Source organism: Tympanuchus pallidicinctus, unplaced genomic scaffold (genome assembly GCF_026119805.1).
Source record: "Tympanuchus pallidicinctus isolate F22 unplaced genomic scaffold, pur_lepc_1.0 scaffold29, whole genome shotgun sequence".
Lineage (NCBI taxonomy): Eukaryota > Metazoa > Chordata > Aves > Galliformes > Phasianidae > Tympanuchus > Tympanuchus pallidicinctus.
In genome coordinates, this window is record NW_026294746.1 from 4,319,993 (window position 1) to 4,342,439 (window position 22,447).

Genomic DNA, 22,447 nt, shown 5'->3' on the forward strand with positions numbered 1-22,447 from the left:
AAGAAGATAAGGAAACAAACCCGGACCTGCAGAGATGGTTTTTATCCTTCCTGGGATGCCACACGTGCCAGCATCGATACCAGCAGTCTGAAAGGATGGAGATTACAGCAAACAGCACCCACAGGCAGAGTGCACGACACCACGATTAAAATCAGCCCAACTCTGCTTCCCAGCACAGCTTCCTGCTGGGCACATCTCTCCCAGACATCTTTTTTGTAATGCTCATTAAATACACATATGCAATCCCAACATTCTTGCTGCAAAATTACAGGAAGCTGGCTGAAGAGGAAGCTGGCAGGGCATCGGGATGGCAGCCTGTTCTCTGGAGAGCAAGGAAATTCCTCTGCCTTCCTTTAACTGAAATGAAAACGACTGCAGAGCATTCAGGACTTCATTACAGCTTTACCAGACCACTTGATATCATTATACCCAAATGCATCCAATTAGCTAGATCCTCATTTCCTAAGCATCTGAGCATAACAAATAACCGTCCTCCAAGTTCACACCACAACGTGCCATTTTTTATAGGGAGAACAAGATTAGTAATGAATTCAGCTCCCAGCAGACAAGGGGAAGGGATATTTGGGCACCAAGCTTCACCTGCCATGGATGCTGATCTTGTTTACAGGGCGTGAGACCAAGGAGCTGGGAATGACCCCCGATTGCAACACTCACCTTCCTCAGTGATGGCAAAAGCCCTGTGCTGTAACCTTGCCCCAGTGCCTTAAAGCAAAAAGGCCACAAAGCTCAAACACCCCACCAGCTCCTACTGACAATGAATCAGCACATCCACAGGAGAAAATCCCATGTCAGTAGCTGTGCTAGCTGTCCCAAAGGCAGAGCAGCTCTCCAGATGCTCTGTTTGTGCTGAGGTGGGACAGCAGCTTCTACACAGACTAAGATTAATATCTAAGCAACACCAGCACTGAAAAAGCAGCAAAGTGATTTGCACAGCTGTGTCTCATCAAAAAGCACGTGCAATTTGATTCACTTGCCAGTGAATCATCCCACAGCCCTGGTCTGCTTTGACTGATCGTGACGAAGCGCCCCAAAGCATCACCCCGTGCTTTGCACCTTACAGCCCCCCCAGCCCAGAGCAGAGCCCTTACACTGCAGGAGGACAGATGTCTCAGAGCATTTAAAAGTCAGCCTAAAGCCTTAGCAAATGATCTCAACTGCTTAAAATAATGCATACAGAAACACTCAAAGGGCGATCGAAGCCAAGCTCCGCCAGCACCGATCCCATTTGTCTGACTGATCCTAAGAGCTGCTACCCTGCCAGCTGGCAAAACATTTTATAACTCTTTTCCTCCTCTCTGTGCACTTCAATACCCCTTCCCTCCCCTCCTGAATCTACTTAAGAACCTGCTACTTATTCTGCTAAAATAATTAGCCACTGCAGTGGAACAGACAGAGAAGAAATGTGAAGAAAACTGCCAAGTGAAAACAGCCCCCAAAACGTGGCTGCAGAAGGGAGCAAGAACTCTGCTCATGCAAAACCTCTCCTGACACAGCAAGGTTTCCCTACCTTCAGGCATCACTCCTGGTCCCACAGACCCCAACTCACAGGCGTGGGTTGCATTGGTGGTTCCCATCCTGAGATCCCTCCTCCTCTGCTCAGCTGTCACAGAAGTGCCTGAACCCGCAGAGCTTTTGACAACTTCTTTTTATGAAGTCAACAGATTTTAGGAAAAGAAAATCCTCCAAAGGGAAAGCTGCTGAATGAAAACAAGCTCTTGAATGAAAACAAGCAGTCATGCAATAGTACTGAGTCACAGTGCGTTACTCAGAAGGGAATGCTCATTTTCACATGCCACAAAGAACTCGTTATCCAAACATAATTGTAGAGGCTACGTTCTCACTTGGGAAAAAAAAAAATCAAGGTGTGTGTTAAATGGCCCAGCCCTGGCTGACTGCTTTGGTTGGAAGGAGAAAGGGACTCAGCAGAACATTTAATTGCGCTTGGCAATCAGTAGCTACAGGGTTAATTTAGGGGTGGAAGGCCCAACCTGCTACAGACACTTCCTCATATTTTGCAAGTGCCTGTTCTGCTTGTCACCAGCCCCAGCAGCACAGCAGAGCTGTGTTTAAGGAGACACGAAGAGCATTTGGGCTTATTTGCTTAGCCAGTCCAATACAAGGCTCTGAGGGCTCCTAGCAGCCATGGCACCAAGGGCCTGGATGGCAGCTTCCCTCCCTTCTGCCAACACCATTCACCCCACAGCAGCCACCAGCCCTGCTTCAACTGATTAACGGTACCAGCAGTGTTAATTGCCTGTGATTTGGGGTAGGGATATCACTGTGTTCCGCTAGCACCAAGCACTGAGCATTAAATAACACACTGCTTCCAGCCCTCAGACACTCGCACCAGTGAGAGCTGACTTGCTTGAAAATCAATTGCCAGGCAAGTTCAGCACGGTGGGGGGAAAAAACCAACAGGTTTTAGGCCAAAAAAATAAAAAAAAGCCTGTGGGAAACAGAACAATGAGCAATATCCTGCCTGCACTGCTCCACGAGCATCTGACCTAACATGGCAGTGCTGGAAGGATGAATGAGCGAGACCTTGCAGACACCTGCACCGACCTTTGCTTTTCATCCCCTCTAAACAGGCAGTTCCCAGCTCTTTGAAGCTCTGCCTTTCCCCTTCAGATGCTTTTCAACAGGAAATTGTCTTTTCCTCCATATAAGACTTCAGCTCTAAAGAGAGAGGTTTCCTAAATTCCATCTGCAAGTTGCAAAATGCCAATCTCTCCCTCTTGACGCCACCACCCTGCCTGGCAAACCAGTGCTGTTGCAAGCCTGCATGCAAATCCAACATTATGCTGCCTAAGCTATCTTCCTACAGAATTAAAGCCCTGAAAGTGATGAAGAAAACCTGAGGTTCATTCTGGATTTTAACCTAAACAGAACATGCTGTGTACACTTCTCACTTTGCACGTGAATGAGAGGAAACAGTGCTGTTCAATTACAGCACGCTTCAAGTGAACGCAGTCAAACGTGTCACTAGAATCTGTTAATGGCATAAACAGAAGGAAACCAGAAGCATCAGACTTGGCTTAAAAGCTTAATAAAATGCTCATCACTCATGAACCAGACCAAAGGCAAAAGCACCAGGGCCAAACCTCACTGCAGAAAGCCGTTAAGTAAGTGGAGAACTCAAGTATCCCACCTTCAAAAAGCCAAAGGCACTCATAGCAAAAGTGACTGAAGGTTTTCTTTTGCTGGTCTTATTAACCTGGAACTAGTTCAAGCTGTGGAAACCCTGCTGAAAGCTGTGAGAAGGGAGAGATGGCTGGAAAGGCACAGAAGCAGCTGATGGAGCTCATGCATGTGCTGCTGGCCCACAGACCCCACATTTAACCACGCTGGGCATTAAACACAGTTAACCCTTGGTTAAGAGGCAATCCAGCCCTCTATATCCCACCCTTTGATACAAAACGCAGGCTGCTGCTTGCACACCTCCACCTCTGACATCTGAGCAACACAGCATCCCTTCACCCAGCCAAAAACCAGAGCATTGATACCGACCCCAGCTGGGCTCCAGGCACTCCGTGAGCACCCCAGTAACCTCAACCCAAATTGGGCCACTTTAGAAAGCTGTTCTGCTTGGTTGCAGTGATCAGCTGCACTACCTGTGTCCAGATTTGCTCTTAATTCTCTAACCAAAATCATCCTAAACTTGCACTTGTGAAGAAGTGCTGTTTTACGCTCATGTACTCCCTCTGCCGGCTCCCTGCAAGCCATCAATTACATTAATTCTCACCTCAGGATTTTCCAGTAATAAAAAGAACTTCAAACTGAAGGCAAATTGGCTAGCCAGAAAGTAAGAACGATCCCAAAGCAAGCAAACAACAGCCTCTGAGACTTGAAAATGCATCCTAAGATCATACAGGAAAACATGCCATATCACACAGTGCCTGAGGATTCATCAGCACAGACAAAGCCACCCAACACACGATGCTCAAGACTTATCCAGAAGTGCCTGCAATGATTCCTCAGCAAAAAAACCTTGCTTGATAATGTCCATGAGCAGATATTGGGAGTAAGTGCCACCTCCCTGCTTTCTTAAGACAGTTCAGGAGCTCACAGGCAGTGCCTGTAGAACTGCTGCTAAATTAATTATTTAGAAGAAAGCCTTAAAAACAGCACAGCGCTGCCTCCCTTCTCCTGACATCCCTTAAAGCTACCAAACCTTGAACACTGCTCAGCCTGTGCACACATTTCATACACAGATTTCAGACAAACGTACAGCTGGGCCATTAGGAAAACACACCTAAAAACCAATTGTGTTTCGAATGTATGAAAAATAAGCCTGAAAACACAACAGAAGCATCACTTCTGTATTTCAAGACATCTAGAAGCCCACTTCTACGCCTCAAGTACCCAAAAAAACCTGCGCAGGACAATGGCAATGCTGGTGAAGGCAAGGTTTGCTGCAGGGCAACCCATTGAGCAGATGCTCGCGTGCCAACCTCTGGTGCCCCCCATGTGCTCTTTGTCAGAGAAATGGAAGGATTTAATGTTTGCACAGAGCAAAGCTGCCCTGCAGCCTCATTGCACAAAGCACAGCGTTCCTCTGCTCACTAAGAAATGAAGAAACGAGCAGCCCTGAGACATCACTGAAGCGAAGATGAGCTCAGTGGTACTGACTTCCAGGCCAATAAAAGGATGCTCTGGAAAAAGGCACATATTACTGCAGGCTCAATGGCCAAGGTTTAATTTAAAATCAATATCCGCAGCTTTCAGCCCTGCTGCTGACTGCACAGGAGCACGCTGATGCAGTGCTGTCATCACTGCTAGCACGCAGGGGCTGAGGACATCCAACAGCACTGAGCAACGCTCACCTCCTGCAGCTCCTGAGATGAGCTACCTGGCCATGCCATGCACCGCTGTGCAAATCAAGTTGTTCACCAAGGCTTAGAAATACCACGTTGGAAATTCTAAGAAAAAAGACAAGAAATAGATGCCTCATGCACCTTTGCAACCCAAAATGCAAGGAACTCGTGAAGGCAATTCACCCCGACCCCCCTGCTGCAGACCTCCTACCTCACACCCCAAACACAGCCCGGCTTCCCCCAGCCCACATTTGCAGAATGGGCCACTGCTGCTCCCAAAGGCTTTTTTCCCCCTGTTGCAACAGGGAAAAAACAGGCAGCCTAAAGACAAATGCAGGAAGGGTATGCATTCAAAGTGACAGATTAAAGGTGGCAGCTCGACAGACACACGAGGAACTGGATTCAGTAATTTTAGCTCCATATGGTACAAAAGTGGCTGCTGCTCTTTGGATTTCTCATTTGTTTCTGGCACAACTGTGATGATATCGCACTCGCTTCACTTTTAAAAGCATCTGGTGACACCAGCAGAAACTGGAACGAGACGAAACCAACACGAGCAGAAGGAGAAGGTATGAGCTGCTTCTACAAAAAAACTCTATGGACTCACTTTAAACCCTCGGAACCCCAAAGTAGGTTAAACCCAGCACAGAACTGGAAGAAGCCAGACAAGCATTTCAAAACAATTCTAAAACATAGGAAGAGATACAGCCTGTTGGAGCCACAAACAGTGGACAAGAGGAGGAAAAGTGAATGCTTGTTGTTTAATTCACAGATATCTCAGTAGGTGTTTAACTAGCAAAGATAAATATTTTTTAAATTGCCATAGAAATGGGGAAGTGAACACACTCTGCAGCACAATCCAAAGCGAATTAATTGAGGCTCTAGGAGAACATGTGCAGCTCCCAAAATAGCAAGCTCCTGAAGGCAAGAACCGCATTTTTACATCTTGCACAATCCCAAGTTTCCAGCCGCAGTTTTCGACACATCCATGTCACCCTGCTCTTCTTTTATCTAAGGCATAAGCAAGTTTGAAAGGGATTTTGACTTGAATTTCAAAGCACGACAGGAAGCAGGAGATATCTGAGTAGCACGCAGTCCTCATGTCAAGAACACACCCTGAAAAGGGCTCGCATCCAGAGCAACACTCACCCAGCACATCACCAGATCCTCTTCTCAAAGGCTTTTACCAGGGCTTGGACCAAACCTGCTGGCTCTGATGTCTCCCACAAGCAGCTATGCCTCAACCTACACCTCGATTCAAAGCAAAGGGCTTCTGGTTTATCTGTGCTCAACCTTCTAAACGTGTAAGGGCAAAGCCTGAATCGATGTTGTACAATAAAGCCTAAATACACAGGGAAAAGAACTTCCCTCGGATGCACAGCTCTGTTTACACAGAAAGTGGGAACCCTTTTCCAGACATGCTCAGTCACATCCTGTGGAAATGGCTCAAGTTGGCAGCAAGGAGAGCAGGCTGAGCTGCAGCCCCACAGCCCTTGGAAGCCCTGAAAATGTGCATTTAAAAATCAGTCGTGTGCTGGGAAAGCACAGGGAACCGAGCAGCCCTGTCTCCACATGAAGCATTCTCAGGTTTCTCCAGCAGCCAAGTGGAGAAAATTGAAGCCCCAGTGACTACAGGCTCAAGTGAGCTCTGTTTTCAAGTTCCACGTGCTGCTGTAGATGAGAATAAAGCAACACATGCAAAGAAGTGCAATAACACAACTGTGCTGTATGCTGCTTTTCACTCCCAAGCTCTTCACGAAGAATTTCACTTGCCACTGTGGAAAAACTGCTGCTTGGGTGGAGCCACCTATCAGATAACTATCAGGTGACACAAGAAGAAAAACATACAGACATCTTTGCTATGCAAAATCACCCAGGATTTGTTCAGGCTACCTGCACTGGAGAAATTCAAGGAGATTTCCCCAGGGAACACAGCCTAAGGGAAAGCAGCAGCATTTTCCCCCTGCTCCAGCACGAGAGTAAGGAAAAGGAAGAAGAAAGGAGCACTAAGGAATAAGGAAAAGGGAGAATAGCTGTAAAGTTGGGAGAGACTCACTGCTAACACCTGGCTCAGGGGTTTGGTTCTCCAGAAGGGCAAATTCCCTGAGCCCAGGCTGGAACTGCTTGGCATGTTTGTGAGGACACTGCAGCATCATCAGCAGTCCAGGGCTTTGCAAGGCCACCTGCAATGCAATGTATTGATCCAGGCTCCAGGATGCCAGTGATGACTGGAGGTGGCTGCTCTGTCATTACACTCGGGTTCCAAATTTAGGTCAGCAGCATCTCAGATGTAATGCGTTTTAAGCAGATTCACAGCCCTGTAGTATAAAGGGGAAGAATTCTACCAAGATCAAAGCTATGTGTCCACACACATAGTTACAACTGCCAAAGCTCTTCCAGCTGTAGCATAAGTCTCACTACCAATAATTAAATCCATTTGAATACAAATGACAGCCCCAGCACTCAGTGGGTTATCTTACAAACACAAAACAGCCCTAGCTTACACCATACTACAGATGCATTTCAGCTGAACAAGGCTTCCCCGACTTCTCTTTTGTTCTGCCTCTCAACACGAATTAAGTTTGGCTTACAGCTTCTACAAATGCAAAGCCTGAGCTCCGAAACCTGGAGCAGGGCCCTTCCCTCGTAGGGACACAGCGACCGAGAATAGTCTTTGCAACACCAGGAGGAGATCAGTAGCGAGACAATGGGGAGCCACACGGAGCTGAAGCTGCCTCCATGGAAGGAACTCGGAGCACAACACAAACAAGCCACGAAGCGAGGTGTGAGCTGCCCAACATAGGAATTCACGGTTATTTACTGCTCTGGGAGCCCGGCTGAGGCTCACCTTTGTGTTGGCACCGATAAAGCTCAGTGCCCTCGGGGGACAGGGGACAACACAGCACAGCTCAGCATCACCCGACCGTCATTTTGGGGAGGGGAGAAGCCGGGCTGCGGATCCTCAAAGGAGCCCCGCAATCAACGAGGGGCTGAGGATGGAGACCTCAACACAGCGACGACACCCAAAGAAATGGAGGCTCTGCCCTAGTTACCCCTCCCTAAATAAAGGGACGCCGACCGGGCCGGACTCGGCCCACACAGGACCCTCACGGAGAGGTCGGCCCCACACGGGGTCCTCACGCTCGACCACCGCCCCCCGCAGGGCCCGGCCCGCCTCAAGGGGCCGCTCCCCGAGGAGGAGCCGCTCCCGCCCTGCCGTCGCTGCTCACCTGCTGGGCCGGGCCTGGGCCGGGCCGGGCCGAGCCGAGCCCTCACGGCAGCCGGTGCCAGAGCCGCCGCGTCGCCCCGGTGACGGCTCGCACCGGCGCCGCCATCTTCCCTCAGCGCCGCGGCAGCCGCCGCTCTGGCCGCGGCGGAGAGGATACTGCGCATGCGCCACCCGGCCCTGTCTCACGTGATCACGGAATAAGGAGGAGCAAATAATCATGTGGGGGCTTGGTGCCATCTTGGGAAGGTTAAACCGTACGGCACTGAGGTTTCTGTGGTGGGAGCGGGTTGCCATGTTGAACGTGTTTCAAGGGAAGGCGTGAGCCGTCTCGCCGCCATGTTGGGAGAGGAGGGCAGTTGTGAGGAAAAAGTGGAAGGCTGTTTCTTGGGCTGTGGCTCTGTGCAAGGCCTGTCAGAGCACCAGCTGCTGGAGAACACAGCTTCAGTTTCCCTTTGGAAAAAGCCAGAGGATGGGCAAGAACAGCCTGACGATGCAACCTTTCCTCCCATCCTTATGCAGCTCCACATCTCCTGTCTGACCCACAGGGTTGTCCCGACCCAGGCTTTCAGGTTTCAGCCAAAAGAGCAGAGATTTGAGGATGAGGACATCAGTAGAGCTGCCGCGGGGCCATATGTGCTACTCTTGCTTCTTCGGATAGCATCCCTCAGCAAAACTGCTGAGAGGATTCCAAGTGTGCCCTTCTCTGCCTTCAAGATGCCAGAGGAAAGGAAGGCTGCTATGGGGCAGGAGCCAGGGCTCACCACAGTCTATGTATTTCTCTTCTTGAAGTTTGTAGGAAGATACCTGGTATCTGCTAGCAAGCCACAGCTCATAGATGGGGTGCCTATCTGATGCGTTGAGGAAGTTTACAGGATTAAGGTAGAAAGGAAAGCTGCTCTAATACACTGAGCCTTGCTATTTTAGAGTGCTGGAAGAGGCACTGAAGTCTGTAGTGTGTGGATCTATGCTCTGCAGAGCTGATCCCTGTACGTTTGTGTCTTTCAAAGCCGGGAGTGGTGTGTGAGCATGTGAATGTTGGGACAAACAGCTCAGCTTTGAAGGAAGCCTCATCAATTCAAGATGAATATTAGGAAAAAATTATTCACAGAAAGAGCAGTGATGCGTTGGAATAGGCTGCCCAGGAAGGTGTTGAGTCATCTTCCTTAGAGGTGTTCAAGGAATGCGGAGATGTGGCACTGAAGGATGTGATTTGGTGGGCATGGTAGGGATGGCTTGATGGTTGGACTTGGTTATATTAGAGGTCTTAATGATTTGATGATTCTAGTGAGTCTTTAGTGAGAACTGAAGGCTTTGTGTTGAAGCTATCCCTCCTGCTGATCAGGATGATGCAAGCACTGAGAGAGTTGAGATGTAAAGTGAGATTAGTAAGGATGACAGAATGACACAGAGGCCCTTCAATGAGTTTCTTCAGCACCCAAACAAACCCCAATCACAGCTACCCTCCGGCCAGGGGCTTTGCCAGGCTTTGAAAGTGCTGTGATTGGAGCAGCCACAACCCCTCTGCTGGACTGAGTGCAGGCGTTGCAGTGAGAGGTAAACCCTGCTAAAACTTGGATTCATGCTCCGCCCAGAGGGTGACGCGTGTGTTATACATGTCCTTCTCCCTACCGCCGGTCCTCCCGCCGCTAGGAGGGGCCAGCGCGCCGCCCTCCCCGCCGCATGCCCTCCCCGCCGCACGTGGCTTCCCGCAGCTGGCCACCGCGCATGCGCACTGCCTCACCGTCCCCGAGGTCGCCCGCTCCCTCTCAGCGCGCAGGCGCAGCAGGCGCGCCGTGATTGGCAGAGGCTGTATCCGCGCAGGCGCACGGAGGAAGGGGGCGGGGCGCGCATGCGCTGGTCCTGGGCTGGCGGCGGCGGCGGCGGAGGGGAATTAAAATGGAAGATGAGGAGGTGGCCGAGAGCTGGGAGGAGGCGGCCGACAGCGGGGTGAGGACGGCTCCCGGTCGGCCGAGGCGGAAGAGGGGGCGTAGAGGGAGGAGTGGGGAATGGCGCGGCGGCTCCTGAGGTGGCGGCTGGCTGGGAGAGGCCGGTAGGCCTCTTAAAGGGGCCGCGGCCTGTACGGCGCGGGGCTGTGGCAGGGCTGTGGAGCCGTGCACGGTTCGCACCGCAGCATCTGAGCCCTGCTTCGCCTCGGGCCTGGCCCAGCGTACTGCCTCAGCTCTTCTGGGGCTGTTGGTACGGCCCTGATCGCGGTGAGGAGCTCGGGGCTCTTCCTGGGCAGCCCTCTGCCTCCGTTAGGCCGCCTCATGGCTTGTGGTTGGGTCGTGTCGTGCTGAGAGGCTGCAGATGGGTTCTGCACGCTTCCCTCGTGTAATAAAATCAGTAAATTTAATAGCATGGACAAGTGGTGTGTGGGGGGTTCGTTACTCCGTAGCCTGAGAAAGAGGATTGCATCTGCTGATTGAGAGCTGCTGTTTGTAGGGAGTTCTGTGGGCTCGTTGACGCTCAGAGGGTAGAAGAACGCTGTAACAATTGGCTCTGCAGCAAGAGGGCAGCTTGGGTTTGGTCAGCGGCTGCTGCAGGAATTGGGTTACAGGTGGGGAGCGGGGTGGGGGCAAAATAGAAGCTGTAATCCAATGCCCTCATCTCTGCGAGGTGCCAGGAAGGGCTGGCGCTGCTACTAGCACCGTGATCCTGTGATAATGGGAAACCTCGCATAGGATAGAGGAGTTAATTTAAGGGCTCATTAAATTGCTTCATGAAGAGACATCGCTTGTGGCTGGGAGCTGATAATAGCTAAGGCCTAGAGTAATGGTTTAAAATTGCAGGGCTGCTCAAATCCCAGGCACCAGTTGTCTGTCTTGTTTGTCTTCACAGCTTGTACCTTTCGGTGTTCTTTCAAAACCCTTAGAAGGGAAATCTCATCGCCTGTCCTTTCTGACGCCCCTTTCCAGCAAGTCCAGGCTGCAGAGACATTACACTTGTGCCACACAGTGGGGAGCAGACATTTCTCTAGGAGCTGACATCACGCTTGCAGCTGCTTTTGCAGTTGTCCGGGCTTTGGGTGCCTGTAAAAGCACTCGGAGCAAGGAGAAAACTGAGCTGTCTCCAGCAGGAGTTATTATTGTGCAAGAGAAGACATGGAAGCTGTCTTCTAGCAGCCAAGATATTTTAGAAAGGTCATGCTGCAGCCTGCAGGAAGGAGGATCTCTGCCACTGCTGATGGCTGCAGGAAGTCAAAGCTGGGATGGACCTGTGGGGACATGGACTTGCTCTCTTCTGGCTTTCTGCTTGAAGCAAGTGGGTGCTGCTGGGGGCTCTCTGAGTCACTACAGCAATTATTGCTGCCAGGGGTAGATTCTGAAAAGGGGAACAGTGCAGGAAGGGGAGCAGACAGCGTGACTGACGTCAGTTGTTAGCAGTTGAAATATATTTGAGGCACACCTGCTTTTCTTGGTGACAAATTTGCTGCGGTGAGCAGGCTTGAGATCTGCTGCTTTAGTGGGGTGGATTTTCTATTGAAAGTATGAGTGAAAAAAACTGTGTGCAGGGGGAGCTTAGAAGTTGGTTTGCCACCGTAATCATTATGTTGTTTTTGTCGTGAGGCATTTGCTTTGGTTTCTTTCACCTATATCTTACCTGGCATGGGTCTGGAACATAGCCTAACTTAGAGATATGATAGCCATGGTCCAGAGGGATATGCAGTAAAACATTAAAGATAAAACCTAGCATGCCAAGGAGCAGCTTTAACTATATTCTGAACTCTGTAAGCAGTTGTGAACCTGACCAGTTATTCTTCAGACCTTTCAGCACATATTCGAGGAAATAGGAGAAATGTAGCCAAGGGAGATCTGTGGTTCTGGGTTTGTAGTTTTCTGCTAAGTCACCTGAGGGTGTTCTATGGAGCAGAAAGGATGCTGAGATATTTAGTGCTCATTTTTTCCCTCTGTATGTGTGGCTCTTGGTGCTGGGCTCCTAAATCAGTAAGATTCTAGGTCTTGAAGAAGGTGCTTCTCAGCAAGAAGCAGTTTTGGGCTGAGCAGAGTTGCTATGGCTTTCCTAGTCATTATGGCAGCACATGTAGCTTTTGTGGATTTGGCTTTACAAACAGCACTGAGACCTTAATTCACCGAAGGGATGCTGGTGCCCTTTGAAAGGGGAAAAGCCAAAATACCTGAATGCAGCTTCTCTTTTGGACTTGATCAGTCAAAGCAGCTATAAGAAAGAGAGTTGATTTTATTTATTTTTCTTAATGCAGCTTCTGTTTGTCTTCTAGTTTTCTGTGTCATCAGAATGACCCAGTGCTTGCCAGCTCAAGGAGCAGCTCGTTTCTGTGTGCCACCCTGTGTGCCCATACATGAAGCAGAAACCTCTGCTCCAGTAGTTTCACCTACCCTGGGAGTTTTGCAGGCGTGGGGGATTTTACATCTGAGTTCTGTGCAGCTGATGCAGCAGAATTTTGTGAGGCCAGCAGATCTGGCTAACAAGGCTCTGTGTTGCACAACTGCCTGTGTACAGGTATTTGAAGAGCCTGAAACGGGGAGGTTTTGCTGTCAGTGAGTTACAAAGGGGGAACTGGTGTGTGAGTGAGCTGTCTGGGGTTGTCTAAGAGGCTGGTGGCAGGATCAAAGTGTGAGGCATCAAGGAGACAGCCTGGGTTGGTAAACATGAATAGGACTTCATGCATTGCTCATTTCTCTGTTGTGTGGCCTTCCCAGGAAGAAGGAAATCACAAAAGGGAGGTGTGTTTTTGAGCCTATTTACCCGGTTAAACCAATTGTTACACATCAGATGGGAAGCCATACTTCAAATTGGAGTGAAAAACCTGTACCCAGGGGTCACATTGAGCTGGAGGTGTGTGTGGGTAGGGGGATCATCTGCTGGTATTGCTGTGTTCCAGGAGGGTTTGATGCTTGCTGAGCTCCTTTCTGCCTTCTCTGTGCAAATGGTAGGTGGGAGCAGGCTGGGCTTCCTGCTTTGGATTTCACCCTTCAGCAGAGGCAGGTGAATCATTGGTTGCAAAGGCCTGCATCTGGGTTTTGGCTGGCATTTCTTCTGTTGCTAAATGCGATCAAAGTACACAGAAGTCAAAAGGGAAGTATTTTGGAGCATAATGCTGTGACCTCCGGGCCGTGTAGCCTGCTAACAGCTTGTGTGATTGGAGGACAAGTCAGCAGGGTTCTGACAGCTTTCCTTTCAGGGTAGGGCTGTGCTTTGGAGAAAAGCCCTGAGGATAACTGGTGTTTTCTGCTGTCAGGAAGCAGCGAGAGGGGGGACAGGCTCACTGTGAGTTCTGTGAATATTTACTGAATATTTGCCTTAGGTATTTGTAATTGTTTCAAACTCTTGAAACTAGGAAACAAGGCTTTCTGTTCCTGCTGCTCAGCGTTGCCCAAGCAGAGACTGATAAGAAAAGAGCTTCGTTGACTAGGAACAAACAAGCTGTGCGTGTCATAAAGCCAGCATCTGCAATGGGATGTTGCTGTGAGGCAGCATCACCTGGGAGCAGTCTCTGTTTGCTGCCAGTTTCAGCAGCACGACCTTGGTGAGCATCTGCCTGTGCCCCTGAACCACGAAGGTGGGGAGGGAGGAGAAACTGCAGCCCTCTTCAGTGCTTCCCCCTATGTTTGCCTGGCTGAGGATAGGACTCTGGCCAGGCTTGCTCCTAAAGATATTCCTGTGTTTTGTAGCTGCTGAGGAGCTTTACCTACCTATGGAAGATACAGGTGCCATGCAGCTGAAAGCAGCTGTGGCTTTCTTGGCATCACATTGGGTACGGTGCACTGCCAGGGTTACTGTAAGCAGAGCAACTTGGCAAATTAATTAATGAAGCAGTCTGACTCCCACTAGCCTCAGGAATTGGGAAGTTCTAGTAATTAACAGAAGATTTATATATCTTCAGAGGAAAGGAATGAGTCGCTAGCGAGGAGTCAGTTTGCTACCTGGGGATCATCTGTTGCTGCTCTCACTGGATGGTGTTTTCAGGGTACCTTGTGGTGCCTGTGCTCGGTGGATGAGGATGCAGCTCCAGGCTCATTCCCTCTTTCAGGGTTTGATCTCATGCTCTTGTTTTTTGGCAAGGTAGCAGGTTGTATTCAGACGTGTCCCCAGCAAATACATCAAAGAGCACAGTTAATGTTTTTCCAGAGCTGTGCATGTGAAATGTTAGCAGCTTTTGAAGAGAGCGCAGCTTCCTTTATCAGTGGCAGCTCTGAGCTCCAGTGTGGCCCTCTTGGTGAGTATCTCCTCTGTCAAGTAACTGCATTTTGGAGGCAGAGGGGAGAAATCCTGCTGCTGTAAGGGATTTTTAGGGAGCTGAAGTCTTTACCTGTGCTGAGGCATTGTTAAAGTTACTCAGCAAACCTGGAAGAAATAAATGCCAGCAGTTGCTTTGTTATTCCTTTCCCACCAGCTTGGAGTTGCTGCCTTTCAGAGGTCTGGAGATCTTTTGCAGAGGGGTAATTTACAAATATCTGACATGCCATCATTATTCCAACCAAGTACTTGAGGCAACTTGGGGTCAGGGCTAACTTGGGGTTCTCTGCTTGTGCCTCACTTCAAACTATGATTCTATGAGTCTGCCTCAGGAGCACTGAGTCTAAATAGGTTTGTTTGCAGTCCTCACCTAATTGCTTTCCAGGAGGCACAGTGATCCTCACATGCTTTGCTGTTTGTTGTTTTTTTCCTGGGCTGGAAATTTGGTTGTGATGGGACTGGAGCTCAGCTTCCATTACGTCCTCATCTACAAATGCAGTTTAAATGTCAGAACAGTGTCTTCTCCCTGCTGGCTGCTGGGTCCCTTTTAGCATCTAGACATAATAGCACTAAAAATAGTTTGTTGAGATTCCCTGCTAATCTTTGAGAAGGGTGTTTATAAAAGCACAGGGGCACGAATGTTGCTTAACTTTTGGTTATAAATATGCTTGTTTGGGGAATGAAAGCTGGGAGAAACTCCTTAATGCATTCTCACCATCAGAAGATTAATAACTGGCTTTGTACAGCGTGACCTGCCCAGCTTCTGTGCAGCTTGGTGTCCTTGAGTGCCGTGTGGGCTCCCCCCTCCTCTGCATGCATGCCTTTTGCTTGTTGTAGTGCTTCTGGCACTTGGGCCATAAGTCAGGTCCTAATTTTATCTTGTTATCCACAGCTCGATGGCAATGCAACATGAGATAGAGCAGTGCAAACAGAATGACATCAGCAAGCAAACAGATCTGCTGGTTTTGCTTCCTGAGCTTGTGGCTGTGTGCAGCGTGACCCCTGTTGTGAGCTGCCAACTGTGTCTCTTCCTAATGCCTTGGGTTGCTTTGGTGATCGAGGGCTGCCCATTTGAGTGGATAATGCTCTGCAAATTTGAACTCCTTCATACCTATAATATCATAGACTCATTATGGTTGGAAAAGACCTTTAAGATGAAGACAAGCTTGTCAGCCCATCACCACCGTGCCTACTGAAATATAGTTCTGTTAAGCATCAGGCGTTTGCAGTGATGTGGCTTTTGCTTAGGAAAAGACAGCATCCATCTCCTCATATTATGGCTGCCAGAGGAGCGAGGCAGCAGAAGTGCCAAGCACTTGGTAGTTGTAGGAAAGGGAAAATCTGGGTGAAGGACTCATTTAGGGTGTTCTGATGGTAGGTTTTGAAGGATTCCTTGGGATACCCTTGCCTATGCTAGGTAAATGAAAGCTGTGTTTCTTTCTAGATGAGGAAGCTGTAGGTTCTGGCAGCAGAGAATGCAGGCTGGACGTCCCTGGTGCATGAGAGGTTGAAGAGCTGCCCACCAGCACTCAACCACTGTGACAGCCACATTAATCAGAGTGTTTTTCAGGTGGTGGGGTTGAAATGACGCTTTGCAATGACAGGATCTGGCCATCCGAGGTAAAGAACGTGGCATTAACCCCAGGACTGACTCACAGAGCCTGCAGGAATGCAGAAGCATAGCTGGGAAGGGAAGAGAGGAGAACAGAACTGGATCTTCCTTATGGCTCTCTGTGCTGTGGGCAGAGTGTTGTACAGCCAGCATTGGGCTGAGGGTTGACGTGCTGGTTCTGATCTCTGTACTTGCTGCATGGCACTGGAAAAATCCTCCTCCTGGTATGAATGAGTGGAGATGCTTGGGGGTTTGCACCCTACAGCCCTCACCAACGTGGGAGGTATTTATGAAGGGGTATCTAAAGAAGCTTCATTCCAGACAGCCCTGGAGGGGTACAGCCATGTGTTCAGGTTTGAAAAAGCGTTCTATAGTAGGATGTAACCTCTTCTGGTGGAGGGTAGACAGATGAGCTAACCCCCTGGCCTTGGTTTGGCTGTCATTGTTTGTTGCTAGCTGCTCTAAATCACTTCCATCCTTGGCCAGGATATCCGCTTCCCTGCTGCCTTCCTGGCTGGCCGTTCCTCCATCCACGTGGGCAGGAGGCTCCATCCTCCTGAGCAACGTTGGAGTGGGATTTTCTGCTGAAATTTGAGCCTTCTTGAAAGGGAAGGAAGCTGCAGGTGTGTTTGCCCTCAGCAGGGGGATTCGTTGAGATTTGGCCTTCAGCTCAATGCTGTGTTTTATTCCTAGGAAACGAATGTGGCTTCCTCATATAGAGCTGGGAAGAAAATTCAACGTCTCACCCAACAAAATCTTTGAGAAACAACTCAGAACTGTGTATTTCCAGCTGGAGGCTGCCGAGGGCTGCATGACCATGAGTAGCACCACGCTTTGGTGGTGTGTCATGGCTTGCATTCATTCCTTGTTCACTGGGGAGTAACTGCAAAGAAGTGTAGGAGTGAGGATGTGGGGCAGTGCAGCTCCTCACCAGGCTGTGCATGCTTCTTGACAGCAGGGCAGGCTCTGCTGGCAGCAGGCTTGTGGTGTAGTTAAGCAAACTGACCTGAAAAGCAGAGTGACTGCATCCTGCCAGGAGCATGACCTTTCCTGCAGCATTACCAGTTATCAGATGGTAAAACTGGGACACTCCCAGCTACTTTTTTCTCCTCTTTACTGACAGTTAACTAAAACGCATTGCTGTTTTGGAAGCTCTTTTATGCAGTCTGCAGTCTTGGGGATCTAAAGGCCATGGTGAGGTGCATCTTGTTAGGATAGGTTACTTAGAGACCGGAGGGGCTGAGAGCTTTATTTTTCTGTTTAGCAAAGCTTCTTTGTGTAATTGCCCCAAGTGCAAAACGTAAACACCTTTTGTAAGACAGGTGCAAGCTTTCGACAGAGGTCAGCAAGCTTAAAGCCACACTGTTGGCTCTCAGGGTAATGAAGATTTCTTTCCATGTATTGATTGACTTGGCAGCTCTGTTGCAAAAGCAGACGAGAGGCATAGGAGGAAAAAGCATGGTTGGCTACTGCAGCTCGGTGAGTCTCTGGGTGCAGATTGGGCAGGGCAAGGATATTTTGGTGAAGGCAGGTTCTCAAAGCAAGCAGCAGGAATGCAGACCTGCTGGCTAGTCCTCAGAATGGCTGCAGGCTCCATGTCTGTGCTGCTGTGTCGTCCCAGCTGCTGCTTCCAGGGGTTCTTTGGCAGGGAGGTCTGGTGCCAGTGCCTGCTCCACCTGGGAGCGCCTTGCTGAATGTCTGTGGAGCTTTTTTTCTGCCCATAAGAGAGCTTTCTTACAGCTGAAGTTCTGAAAGTGAAAATTGCTCTCCAGGGGAGATGAACACCTCGCAGCTGCCCTTCCACCCTGCTCTGCAACTTCAGCCTGCTGTAGGTGTATTCATGGGTGCAGTGAATGAAGGGGCTTTGCTTTCCTCTGCAAGCCATCCTCAGGTTGAGAGGCGTTCTGTCTCTGCCTTTCACAGCGAGGCATTGCTGGAAACAAAGGTGTTTGCAGGCAGATTCTTACTCTGATCTCAAAGATGAGCCTTCACATTTTTGTTTTTTCTTCCTTCCTCTGTAGGAAATAGACAGACGATTGGAAAAGAAGCTGAAGATCACGCAGAAGGAAAGGTAACTGCTGTCAGTGTGGAAGTGGAATCTGTAGTGGTGCCACCAGGGGGCCCCTCCGGTCCGTAGCAGAGTAATGGAAAGGTTCTTAGGAGTGATTTTATTTCAGAGCTGGGTCTCCCAGGCTGGCTGTGGCTCCAGTTATGGTGAAGCCCTGTAAGAAAAAGGCACTCAGAGGAAGAAATGAGTGAGTCAGGTAATCGCAGCTTGTAGCCTCAATTGGCTCACCAGGTCTTGCATCAGTAAGGCTTAATTTTCCTGTTTGTTTGGGTTGGAGTGGGGGTGTCTTGCCTCCTAGCACAGGTACTTCTAATCACTTCTGAGGCATATTTTTGTTTGTTTCCTTTTGATTGCTGGCACACTGCTTAGAGTCACAGTATTGTTTCTCAAGGATTCCCATACCCACGCAGAAAAGGGTCAGTGAGAATTGAAACAGGCTGGGGCCAAGGTTGGCTCTAAGGCCTGGCAAGGAGTGGAATTAAAGTGCCTACACCAGTGCCTTTGAAGATGTGTAAACGCTTTGTTTTGGAAAATCTTTGGTGAATCAAATCAAAAGTCAAGTTATCTCTGCTCAGAGTCTCCTTTGGTTGAGTTTCAAGATGTTGAACGCATCAGAGGTTGGCGTTTTCTGCCCCTTGCTGAGCTAATCTGCAAACCTGCCTGCCTCTACTTTAGGGTTACAAATACAACAAGGTCTCTAATTGTTACAGCTGCCTCTTAGTCACAGGAATGACATTTGGCTGGGAGGAAGCCGCATACAGAATGAACAGCAAAGCGTGCTTGCGGTGAAAACCAGCGCTGATCGAATGCCCTGCGTTTGTTTGTTGCTTTTTTTTTTTTTTCTTCAAGCAGTAGAAAATCCAAATCTCCTCCTAAAGTGCCGATCGTGATTCAGGACGACAGCGTTCCTTCAGGTCCCCCCCCCCAGATCCGGATCCTGAAGCGGCCGGCCACCAACGGTGTGCTCAGCAACCCCAACTCCACCACCAGACCAGCGTTCCCTGTCAAGTCCCTGGCACAGAGGGAGGCAGAGTACGCCGAGGCCAGGAAACGAATACTGGGCAGCGCCAGCCCTGAGGAGGAGCAGGAGAAACCCATTCTAGATAGGTGAGAGCAGACTTGGCACCGAGGGCGGGAAAGTGACGTCTGTGTGCGTGCTCTGTGCAAATACCTTCCAAGCAGGGGAAAGAGGAGATGTGCTCCTTGGAGTATTAAACGAGGCCAGCCAAGGAGAAAGGAGCGTTTTGTTTGTAAACAGCAACTTACCGTTCAGGTTTTTGGCAGCTAGAGGAAGTGCTTGTGCCCGATAAGGCAATAAAGGTTATCTTAAATCCTTGAGAGAGCAATCTGGGGATATAGAGAGGAGTGCAAGCAACTTTGACACGACATAAAACCTCAGCAAAGACAAGGTAGGCTTGAAGGAGCTGCTGTCATCAATGGGAAAGTTGAAAGTAAGCACTCTGAAATGAGTCCAGGTTGTTTAAGGCCTTTCCTTTGTAGTTGTAGTGTGGGTCTTGGCCACTTGGGAACAAGACTTTGAAAACTTCAGGGAAGAAATGAAGCATCAGTTTATTTTTGATCGTGTTCCTTTATCCCAGGGAGAAATGCAGCAGGTCTGCAACAGTCGTCCTGCAGCTTTCCACCAAAGCAAGTAGAGGAGTATCTGAATTACACGCCTTACATTCCACAAATGCATTGCTTCGCCCTCTCCTTTCTCCTTGCAGGCCAACGAGGATCTCCCAGCCGGAGGACATCAGGCAGCCCAATAATGTGATTAGGCAGCCCCTGGGCCCCGATGGTTCACAAGGCTTCAAACAACGCAGATAAACGTGGGCATGAGAGGATGCTGCAGAAAGCAGGGTCAGCCGCCACGGCTCGCACTGCTGTGGCGGACAAATGGACTTGAGCAAAGGGAACTACCTGGTTTACTTGCACTGTGATCCCCTTTGCTCTGCCCACTGTGACCTCCAACCCCACGCACTGTGACCTCCCTGCTCCACGCACTGTGATCAGCAAACTGACGAGGGCTGTCCCCAGTCACTGTAAGCAGGAAGGGGAGGGGAGGGTAAAGGACTCGGACAGGTGCAAAGAGTCATGTGTGCCACTTTGGTTCAAGCTAGTGCCAGCAATAATGTTTGTTGTACTTGTAACCTGGGATTTAGGAAAAAAATGGGAAGCCTCCCCAGACACACATTTTGTCTTCATCACTTTAAGAGCAAGTTCTGTTTCAAAGGATATCTTTTGATTTTTTTTTTCCTTTTGTTTTCTGTTCGTATATCGGATTGACTTTCAAGGGAGTGCATGGAAAGGGTTTTAACTGTTTAGTTTGTTTTAACTGAGAGAGGTAGCTAAGTGTTTGAAAAGGAACTTCACTGAATTCCTGCAACTTTAGTGGTTAGGGTTTGACAAGCTTAGCTTCTCGTTCTGTGTTTCTACCACTGCCAAGCAAACTGGACTCTGGGTGCCCAGCCTTTCTGCTTGCCATGGCCTGGGAGCCAGTGGAGTCCAATGACCTGGTTTGTGTATTGCACCTGTTAAAGCTTGGCTAGTGTTTTCTGCTGGCTTGAGGGGAAGAAAAAAACTTTAAATACATCTTTTTGTATGTGGGGAGAAGGGAATGTAGACAGATCCCATGAAAATGCCTGCTGTTTGGTTACTGCTTGCAGCAGAGCTCATCTGCAGGGAGCTAGGGCTCTGTGACACCTGGACGTGCAGGCTAGGAGGGTAATAGTGCTGCGTGGCTCTCATCTGCTCCATGAAATGAACCCATGGTGAAGAGCTGCGTTCCGTCCAGCCTGCGTGGTGGCTGATGTGACGGCGGGGAGCGGGACGGCCGCTGCTCCCAAGGTTGAAACCGAAGTGGCTTACAATGGACTGAAGACTCTGATCTCTGTTACGGTACGAGCCGGTGCTGTACCTGATACACACGCTTCTAGAAATCACAGACATTTAGGAACAAAATGTGTTCAATCAAGTCTGGAAACCTCCCCATCGTCGTACGCTGTGGGTGGTAACGGCCAGCTTTCCGCTGGGCTTCAGGGAATGGATTGCTCTTGCTGCTCCTGCTCCCACGAAGAGGCAGGATTTCAGGCAGCTTGTAGGCTGAAAGCTTCCCAGGATGGCGGCGGTGGTGGAGAAGAGCCATGAGGAGCTGGTGTGTGTCACAGGATGCTATTGAACGTGGATGCTTCCCCCGTGCGCAGTGCTGTCTGTCCTAATGCACGCTAGACAAAGCTGGCCTATCTTGATATTCCTGTCTCCAGGGATTAGATGAACACTAAGGCTCTTCTTGGAGGGGATGTAACGGGCGACGTCAGGCGTGGAGGCGTTTCTGCGTGTCGTGAGGACCTCGACTGTTCATTCAGCTGAAATGGCCGCGGGCCGGCGGATTGCTGCGTGCTCAGTACCTAGAAAATACTGTTGTTGGCTGTCAGAGGATTATTCTGTACGGGTGCAGTGTTGCCAGATGCTTTGTGCTTGGCAGATATGGTAAATGAGCAAACCTGATGCCTTCTGACTGAACAGAAGTGACTGTGCCATGCCATGTTGTATGGGGAAACTCCCATCTGGAAAGACGTGGAAGGAAACACGGCTTAAAAAAAGGTAAAATAAAACTACCTGTGTACAAAAAAGAGATGGCATCTGCTAGAATGTCAGTTGGCTCCTTGACCCTGTGTCACCCTCCACGTGAGTTCCCGGAACCCTGAGTGACTGGCGAAGGAGGGTGACGAGGTGGGAATGGCAGAAGCCTCGTCCCACCGGGATCCCAACCCATCTCCGTGGCTTTAGAAGCTATAACCTTGCTGCTTACTGAGCTCCCTCTCAGGCTGGAGGCGCGTCTGTGAAACTGATTTATTTGGGGTGGGTGGGAGCAGGAGGGGAGAAGGACATTAGCAATAACTGTAGTCACCGCACCTTTCCTTAACGACCGCTCGATAGCTTCTATTCCAGAAGGCTGGCAGCTGGCACAACAACCCCGACCCCAGCTCCTGGCGTAGCTTCCCGCTACCTTGCCAATGTTAGATGTCTCCTCCCGTCCGTCAGGTGCCTACCACCCTTCTCCTTGCACACCCGACCTTGTTCTCCAGCACTGACCGTGCGCCGATGCCTCAGCCGTGGCGGCTGCTCCCGACCTGCAGGCAGGGCGAGACGGCGGTCCCTGGGCACGCGCCTTCTTTCGTGGGGCCGAGAGCTTCTCCCGCCGCCCCGTCAGAGCGCGCCCGAGTATGCAGAGAAACATTTTATAAATTGTATTTTCAATAAATGTGTTTAAACTTTTTCACGGCCTGCTTCCGTCTCGTCGCTTTGCTGCATCCCTTTTTTTTTTCTCCCATTCCCCGCAATGGGAACCCCAAAAATCCATCGGCTGTTGTTGGCCATGGTAAGCGTTTGTGGCACCTTGTGGGACAGCTGGCGTGGTTCTGAGGTGTTATGGATGAGGACATCTGTCCTGTTTGGGCTACAAGGGCTCTTGGGAAGGAGAAGCT

At 49.8% G+C, this 22,447-nt stretch overlaps 2 protein-coding genes across 3 annotated transcripts in view; one reads left to right on the forward strand and one right to left on the reverse strand.

Annotated features, from left to right (window-relative positions):
* Positions 1-8,213, reverse strand: part of FBXO42 (F-box protein 42) — a 39,242-nt gene extending 31,029 nt beyond the window's left edge. The window contains exon 1 of the mRNA XM_052692036.1: positions 8,066-8,213. The gene's annotated coding sequence lies outside the window, so the exon portion shown is untranslated. The remainder of the gene's footprint in view (positions 1-8,065) is intronic.
* Positions 8,214-9,900: 1,687 nt separating this feature from the next.
* SZRD1 (SUZ RNA binding domain containing 1) lies at positions 9,901-22,239 on the forward strand. 2 transcript variants are annotated; one of them, XM_052691855.1, is made up of 4 exons: positions 9,901-10,011; positions 17,914-17,963; positions 18,810-19,067; positions 19,685-22,239. In XM_052691855.1, exons 1-4 carry the CDS (start codon positions 9,961-9,963, stop codon positions 19,785-19,787), a joined length of 462 nt encoding a protein of 153 aa, XP_052547815.1. In that variant the 5' UTR covers positions 9,901-9,960; the 3' UTR covers positions 19,788-22,239. The 2 variants fall into 2 exon arrangements, with proteins under 2 accessions (XP_052547815.1, XP_052547816.1); XM_052691856.1 differs by having other exon boundaries at positions 18,813-19,067.
* The last annotated feature ends 208 nt before the right edge of the window (positions 22,240-22,447 follow it).